The sequence below is a fragment of the Marmota marmota genome, unplaced genomic scaffold (genome assembly GCF_001458135.2).
Source record: "Marmota marmota marmota unplaced genomic scaffold, marMar, whole genome shotgun sequence".
Classification (NCBI taxonomy): Eukaryota; Metazoa; Chordata; class Mammalia; order Rodentia; family Sciuridae; genus Marmota; species Marmota marmota.
In genome coordinates, this window is record NW_026000229.1 from 11,071,625 (window position 1) to 11,080,800 (window position 9,176).

Genomic DNA, 9,176 nt, shown 5'->3' on the forward strand with positions numbered 1-9,176 from the left:
GATATCTTAAGGATGTGGATCCTTCTTGGGTCTGCAACAGCAATACACCCAGTGTTCTTCCAGGCATCTATGTATGATTTTGCTGTCTTGCATCTTCTAGTTTTCACACAGCCTTGTGGTCTGTTGACATGATGGCTGCTGGGCAAAATCTGAGCAAAGTGGAGAATTCCTATTTATTGACCTGTAAGATTATTTTTTTTCTGAAATTGTATGTCCTATCTCCAGCTCTGGAAAAAGGCTGCAATCCCCTGTTCACTAGCATGAATGAGGCTCAAGCCCTGCTCACATCTTGATTATATATTTGATTTTCCAATGGAATTTTAAAAATTAGAAACTTTCACCCTTATATCCTTAATACCTCTAAGATACAGGTACACATACATGCCTATAAAAAGAGCCCCATGGCAGTCAATAAGAAGGAAACAACTCTCATCAAAGCAGACTACTGATTTGTGATTGCATTTTATATTCACTCAGGATCCTTTTAAGATCAAGCGTTTTTTTCTATCCCAGTATTAACTCATTTTAATATTCTCTGCCCATAGTGACTCCCAGGTCTCCCTGTTGTGCCCTGAAGATACATCCCTAGAAGAATGGGGCCTCCTCCCACGTAGGTGAACTGCAGGGATCCTACCCAACAAAAGCAGAACATAAAAATACATCAAATATGACAATACTGACTGGACTAAAGAGGCAAAAATTTTTTTTAACTAATGTATTAAGTTTATTCTTCACTCATAAAAAGAACATATTTTTGGCTTTGAAATCATGACATAAAATAAAAAGGCAAACAAATGAAAACCATCAGCTGAAAGTAGGTAGAAGCAACTCATGCTGACCCATCAGCAAATGCCATGTGCTTTGGGCTATAGCGGGGGCTCTGATCAGAGCAAGAACGGAAGATGCATTGCCAACCTAACATCCAAGCCATCTGGTCAACACATATATGAAATGAATCCTCCCTTCTTCCTGCTTTCCTTCTTAATCTTTAACTTTGAGAACAATAGTCAATAACATTTTGATGCTACTCTTCCTAGTCTGTAGGATAATGTTGTTTTAACATATTTAATCTGCATATTTTCAACCTTTAGAAAAAGTAAAACTGCCAAAATCAACGGTAACTAAAAGCCCTCTCTATTTTTGGTCAGTTATCTGCTGTAGGCAGAGCTTCATATAGGAATTTTTATTGCGGATTTCTATGACTGCATCCCTAACAAGCTCAATGAACATCTGCGGCCAAAGCTTCTGCAAAGCTTCATTTTTCATATTGATTTCTGTGGCTTCCTTCACAAGGTCTTCTATATACATCTTGCAGAATTTCTTTTTCTCCTTTATTTCCTGTTTTAAAAAGAAAAAATAATGTTTTAAATCATAACCAATCCAAAAGCCAAAGCAGTGATTAGCTGAACCAGAGAAACCTGAAATTAACTATTTTGATCCCTTAATCCCTTTCCCACACACAATCTCTCTCTCTCTCTCTCTCTCTCTCTCTCTCTCTCTCTCTCACACACACACACACACACACACACACACACACACACACATATATATATATATATATATATATTTAACTGTAATCACTAGATCATTACACTATTTCTCCTATCTCAGTTTGGAGGCTTAGCTCACACAAGTCAGCTGAATGCACACAGTCTCATGGCTTCCAGTGGCTAATGTGGCAGGGTACAGACACTGACAATTTTGTTGGTATTAATTTAGTTAATATCCATATATTTTAAATAGTCATACTCTTAATGTACTCTCTAGGTTAGGAAAGCATATAGTGGAATATTACACTGAAATAAGTGGCCTTGATCTTTGGATAAAGTTGGAAAAAAGTGTACAAAGAGAAAATATATATAAGCTCAGGACCTGAAGGTGGCCTTCTAAATAAATAGTGTTCCCTTCCCTCTCAACTTCTGAGTCTAGCAGTCTACAAATGAAAAACCTAGTTCAAACATGACAGGGGAATTTTTGGGCCAGAAGATATTTGGGGATTAGGCCCCAATTTCATTACAGAGTCTAAAAGAAAGCCATTTTATTAGGGCTAGAGGTATAACTTAGCGGTAGAGGGCTTGCTTAGCATACATGAGGCCCTGGGATCCACCCCCAGCAAAACCAAACACACACACACACACACACACACAGTTGAATTTAAGAATTCAACATTTATTATGACTATTAATACTGCTGGAGAGTGTCAAGGCTTGATCATGAAAAATGTCATAATATAGAAAAATCAATGTAATATCACATAATCAGAATTATAGAGAAGTAATTCATATCAATGAAGAAGGATGGAAATAACAGATGTTGATAATAGATTTAGGAAAAAGATACACTACTTAGAACCAACTTAAATCAGAATACCAAAATAATATCAAGGTTAATTAAAAAGCTAAATTTAGAATATTATAAATATTGTCATTAAAATCATGAAGATTTTTAATTTAAAAAATGCTTATATTATAATATTAAGTACAAAAAGAAAAACTGAAATTTTGATAGGGATTGGATTAAATGAGTATGTGCATTTGTCAAAATTCAACAATAGTACACCTAAGGTTTATATTTCAGTATATAAATTTCATTTCAAATTAAGAAACTATATCAAATATTGAACTCTAATCAATGATATGCAAGCTGAATTATTTAGAAAAAAGCATATGAATGTCTACAATTATTCTGAAATGATTTTTAGAAACAACATGAACAGATGGATGGATAGAGGGATGGGAGATTCATCAATGAAACAAGTAAACTAAACTGGATAGTACAATGTTAATGGTAAAACATAGGTTTGGGTGTATGAGTATTTACCATTAAATTCAACTTGGCTGTACATTTGAAATTTTTAGTAAAAAATTGGGAAATAATACATAGAAAAATATTGAAAAAAATGTACTGAAGTATCAGTAAGAGAGTCTTCAGGTATTTTTTCCTCTTTTTTTCTATTTTTCTTATTTTTAAAAATTCTTACCATTTTTACAACAAAATGTTTTTTTAAAAAATTCTTCATTAATTAATATAAAATTAGTAGATCCAAATTGCACTTTCCTAGGAGAGGCAAATTGTGGAAATTTTCTTATGTTATGTAAGACATCTTAAAATAATTTCAGCATTGAGGGGTTAAAATACTGATGTGATATTGTTCGTGGGCTAAAGCAACAGATCGTGAACTGACCTATCCTAAAAACATGCACAAGATTTTGATAGATTATAAACAATAATGGGTCCAGCTGGCTGCTTCTTTGATGAGTCTAACTTAGCTCTGACTCTGAAACACAGTCTGGAACTCAGTCACCTGCACTAAGTTAGCTTGATGAAAACAGCATGAGCTGCTTCTTTTTAACACTCAGTGAACCTGAGCTACACAGAAACCAGCAGCATGAAGGCCAAGTGTGATTCACTAGAGATCAGTAACCAAAAGAGCGATATTTTATAACAAGCAATGCATTTACACAAGTAGAAGGTACAGAGCCTATTTAGTAAATGCTCTCATATACATTTCCAAATTTCTTATAATAGATTTTGAATTTAAAAAAATAAAGACAAAGTTCCATCATTAAGACTACACAAAATTTTATAACAGTTTAGAGATGACAAAAATAAAAATTTTAAATGTTGCATTTTGTCACATCACTTACACATAATACAAATTAAAATTAACTTTTGGTAATTGACATAAGTACAATTTTTGGTGTTTTAAAATTTCCTGCTACAGTTGCTTCTATTGTTCCCCTACGACATGTTGAAACAGAATTATATTTGTTATAATAGCCCTTAATTTAGCAATTGTGTTTGAAAGAATTTTTATTTCTTCATTTCTTCTCTCCTCCAAGCCAGTTACTCTGTGTGACTGTGAAAGCTCATCAGGTATCTGCCAGGATAACTCACTCTGCCTGTCCAAATGATCCTGTGAAGAGCACATAATAGATAGCTCTCTTCCCTGACCCATCAAGGAGTTCTTACTCTTTGAATTAGTCTTTTCTTTCTCAAATGCATTGATATACTTATTTCTTTTTATGCCATAATATTCCTGGGGTTCATAAAGCAAGTATTTTGCAAGTTCAATCCTAATGAGATGAACTCTATACAATAAATATTATTTATACTATTTCATGGAAGTAGAAATGTGTTGTTACAAAGATGGTTGGAGAGGGCAGGGGATGTGGCTCAAGCAGTAGCGCCCTCACCTGGCATGTGCAGGACGCTGGGTTTGATCCTCAGCACCACATAAAAATAAAATAAAGATGTTGTGTCCACCACCGAAAACTAAAAAATAAATATTTAAAAAAAAAAAGATGGTTGGGGAAAATGTCAATGGTAGGATTTGTTATACAGTAATTTTAACTATTATTTTAGTTGTATTATTTGTATTAGAATTTAATCTGTATCTCCATTTTACAAATGGGAAACAAGGTCAATGAAGGTCGAGACAATTTCTCAGGATTAGACATCATGTATTAAAACTTCCCTAGAGAAAGAATTGGCAGTCTAGTTGAGAGATGGCCTATATATATAAACAGCTAACTAAAATATAAAATAGTAATTTAAGTGCTGAATGAAATGATCATCCATTAAATATAATCAGTACTCTGAAAAAGAAAGCATTCTTTTTATTGGATGGTCAAGAAGTCACCACAACATATTGTAAAATAATCCATGATCAGAAAACAGAAGGTCTCAGTTCTAGAGGCAGATCAGTCAAATGTTCACCTGTGACCCTGAATAATTCACTTGTTTCCAGTTTTCCTTATCTAAGAACAGGGCCAGATTCTTTAAAGTCCTTTTCAGCATTCTAGGTCCATCTTGAATCTTTTGTAGGTGAGTCAAGAGAATGGATGGACAACTACCAAGTGACAGAACTTTGCCAGGAACAATGAAAGGGTCTACTTAACCTGTTTTGTGAGAAACTCACTTGAACTTATTTTCTCAACAAGTCAGTATGTACAGAGAAGAGAGACTGAGGACTTTGTGCTGTAGTGAGTTAAGTATTTTTCAAGATGTGGGGAGCGTGGTGTAAGTGAAGGAATGCTGGCCTGTGAGTTAAAAGAGAGTGATTAAGGGACTTGGGCAAGGTCTCTCAGGTAATAAGTGGTAATCAGGGGCTCAAGTCCAAGTCTCCTGACAGTAAGCCTAGTGTTCTTTTCAAAATACTATGTGGCTTCAGATTTCTTCTTTTCCCTTCGAATTTCCTCAAAACAGGAGTCAATATTCCCTGTCTTTACCTCTTCATTGCTTATTTATTGATCAAACCACTTTAATCAAGACTTTGCTTATATGACTCCACTGCAGTTATTTATATTTAAAAATAATCTCAATGACCTTGTCTGCTAAATTTATCAAACTTTTCCTTTACAGTTTGTGCACTTGGAGTATTAAAAAATCATAACCTATGCAACCAAGGTCATACAAATTGTCTCCTATTTTTAAAATAAGAACTTTAAAGTTTTGCTTTTTGTACTTGGGTTTTTATTTGATCCGGAGTTAATTTCTTGTAGTATAGTGTGAATGTGTTCAATATGTTTTTCTGATTGGAGATCCCATTTCTTCAGTAACACTTATAAACAGACTGTTGTCAGTAGTTTGTAATGCCTACTACCTGCATACATTTCCCTCACCAGCATGGCATACTCTGGCCCTCTGTTTTGTTCATGAGTCTATTTGTTTATCCCTATATTGTTTTAATTACCACCACTTTATAATAATGCTTGATGTCTGCTAAGGCAATTTATTCCTGCTTTCCTCTGGAGTATGATAGTTCCTTTGCTCTATCAGATAACTTTTAGGATCAGGTGGTAAAGTTCCACAAGAAGCACATTCACAGTTGAATTAGAACTGGCATATATTTATAAATGAATTTAGGAAGAATTAACATCTTTTTAATGTAGAACATTTCTGTACATTAACAAACTATTTAGTTCTTCCCTAGTGACTTTCAACTAGAAAGTCATAATTTCCCCAATAAAGGGCTTATATGTATTTTATTACCCACTCCTCAGTATTTGTTGTTATAGTTAATGGTATCTTATTTTAAATTTACTTTTGAATAGACAATACAACAATTATTAGGCTGTTGGCCCTTTATCTTTTTGATTTCTAAAAGCTCTTTATAATTTAGGGATATGAGTTGCAAACTATTTTTCCAGTTTGTCATTTGTCTTTACTTATTTGATCCTCATGAAGACCTTTCTCGTGGATTTTTCTAGAATTTTCATGCTTTCACTTTAAACTTTAAAATCTCTGACCAATTTGGAATTTCAATTGATATAAGATGGTATGTCTGAATCCAGTTTTTTTTTTTCAGATAGTTCTTCAGTTATCCCCAAATCATTAGTAGATAGTCCCCTTGTCTTATTTGAAATTGCTCCCTAATTATATGGTGTAATCTTCTTTATTTGGAAATAAACCTGAATTTTTCTTTCTATTCCATTAGTCTATCTTTTCACAACCACTCTAGTTTAGTTGATAAGCCTTTAAAATATGCTTTAATATCTAATAGTGCTAGCCTTTTTCTCACTGTTCTTCTTTTTCAAAGTTTTGGCTATTAGTTATTATTTTTCCACATGCACCTTAGGATCAATGTATTTATAAAAAGCCTCAAAAAACATTTTTGATATTCTTATTTGGTTCATATTATACTTTTAAATTAACTTAAAGAAAATTGACATATTTTGCTTGAGAGCCTTTTTATTTAAAACATGGTAGGTTTTTCCATTTGTATAAATATTTTGTGTGCTTTGTTAATGCTTTAAAGTTTGCCTTATATTCATCTTGCATATTTACATTTGGTTTATTATATGTTTATTAGTGCATTTTACATTACTATAATGAAACATCCAAGGTAGGCTACTTTATAAAGCAATTGCTCACAGTTCAGGAAATCCAGCATTCAGGAGTACATCTGGTGATGGCATTCTTGGTGACAATGTCCTGAGGCAGTACAGGGAATTACATAGCAAGAGTCAGAGAATGCACATGTCTATCTTTTGGTCTTTCTCAACGTATAGTGCCACCAGTCAGTTAGTCATATGGATTCCACACGATGACTTTATCTAAACATTTCTCTAAATACCATGGTTGGATCAAGTTTTTACCATCTTAATATCTCACAATAGAGATTAAATTTCAACACATGAACCCTTGGTTGACAGTTCCATCATATCTAAACCACAGCATGAAGTATTTTACTTTTTTGCATTGCTACTATAAGAACTTTTCTTCCATTATATCTTCTTTCTGCTTATTATTTGTAATGTGGAAGCTGTTCATTTAAGTTCTGTTACTGAATTTTCTTACACCTTTTTATAGTTTCTCAATTAATTCTCTTGGAATTTTCAAATATTCAGTAATACCGTCTACTGTACTAGTAAGTTCCCATCTTTTGAAGTTACCATTGATTTCTTTCTTTTACCTAAATGTATTGTTTGTAGCAACAAATAATGATGATATTAGATGTTCTTGCTTGATATTGACTTCAATGGTGTATTAGGGTTCTATTTCTGTGTGACAAATTAACTCACACTTTGCAGTTTAAACAACATACATCTATCACCTCAGTTTCCATATATCAAGAGTACAGGAATGGCTTTGCTGGGTGGTCGGCTAAAGCATTCACAAGGCTGTAGTGAAGGTGTTGAACAGTATGTGTTCCTTTCTGAAGCCCCTCTTCTAAGTTGAAGTAGTTGCTGGCAGAATTTAGCTTTATTTCCTTGCAGTGACAGGAATGAAGTACCCATTTTCTTGCTGGCTGTTGGCCCAAGGTTATGCACACCTCCTAAAAGTTCTTGTAGATCCTTGCCATGTGGCCTTCTCAAATCATGGCAGCTTTTCTCTTCAAGTCCAACAGGAGAATCTGCTGAGAGCCACGGCCGAGTCTGTATGGCCCCTGGCATTTTGCCAACAGTATTGATTGACAGGCAAGGCATTACTATCCGCCTCTGCCGCAACTTTTGAGTTCTCGCACTATTTTGGAGTTCTCATGGGGATTTCCGGGGATTCCCCGAGAGTTCCCATTGGTTGGGGAAGTGCAGGAGGAGGGATTTCCGGGAGAGATATTTCCGGCTGGGTGTTCCTGGAGAAGCCTCGTGGCTTTCGGGAGGATTCCCCGGGAGCTGTGTGAAGTGTTTTCCTGCAGTTTAAAAATAAAGTTTGTTCCTGCTTCAGTGGCTCGTGATTTGTGCCCAGCCAGACTGCGGCAAGAATCTTTCAGGGAAAGCTTGAATACTCCTTTAAAGGACCTGCCAGATTAGGCTAGGCTCACTCAAGATAATACCTTTTTCCACTACTCAATTCCTTCTTATCTGTGGTTCTGCATTCTGTGGTTTTAGTTAACTGTAGTCAACTGTGGTCTGAAAATATTAAATGGAAAATTCCAGAGAAACAATCCATAACTTTCAAATAACTTTCATTATGGTATATTATTGTAATTGTTCTATTTTTAATTATCATTGTCAATCTCTAGTTGCCTAATTTATAAATTACATAGTATATATGTTTGCATAGGAAAAACATGACATATATAGGGTATAGTAGAATCCAATTTTTAGACACTCACTGGGGGTCTTGAAAATTATCCCTTGAGTATAAAGGCAGACCTACTGTATCTGCAAAGCCTGCATACTCTGCTACATTCCATTGGTTAATAGCAAGTCATAGAGTTTACACATCCTTAAGGGAGGAGATTATACAGGGATAATTTGGATACAAGGGGGCAAAAATCATGAGGCCAACTTAGAATTTTGCCTGCTAGTAATGCTAATGTTTCCAGAGTTTTCCCATTATTATGACAGTTACTATCCAATTTTTCTGGACTCTATTTAAATAGAGTTAAAGAAGTCAAGAATGAACGATAAATTGAATGAACGATAAATTGTATGAACTTTATTTTTGATGTACATAGAAATAATCATGATTTTCACTGTAGATTTATTAATTTTCTCATATTAAATCTTTCTTGCATTTCCAGAATGTACTATATGTGGCTATAAAGCTTGTTAGCCATTTAATGTTCTGCTGCAATCTACTTGATGACATTTTTAAAGGATTTTTGCAACTGTATTCTTAAGTACCTGATCTGACTTTTCTTATGCAATCCTAGCAGGTTTTATAATAAATTTAATGATGTTTGTCTTGAAGAAATGGAAGTTTGCCTTCTTTTTCTTTTTTTTTTT

General features: G+C 34.2%; 1 protein-coding gene across 5 annotated transcripts in view; it reads right to left on the bottom strand.

The window, feature by feature from the left end:
- Positions 1–1,117: 1,117 nt before the first annotated feature.
- The window catches only part of Lrrc49 (leucine rich repeat containing 49), a 186,974-nt gene continuing 178,915 nt past the window's right edge, over positions 1,118–9,176 (bottom strand). For all 5 annotated transcript variants that reach the window (XM_048793713.1, XM_048793712.1, XM_048793715.1 and 2 more), the window contains one exon: positions 1,118–1,338. In XM_048793713.1, coding sequence (XP_048649670.1) covers positions 1,135–1,338 — 204 coding nt within the window. In that variant the 3' untranslated portion in view covers positions 1,118–1,134. The remainder of the gene's footprint in view (positions 1,339–9,176) is intronic.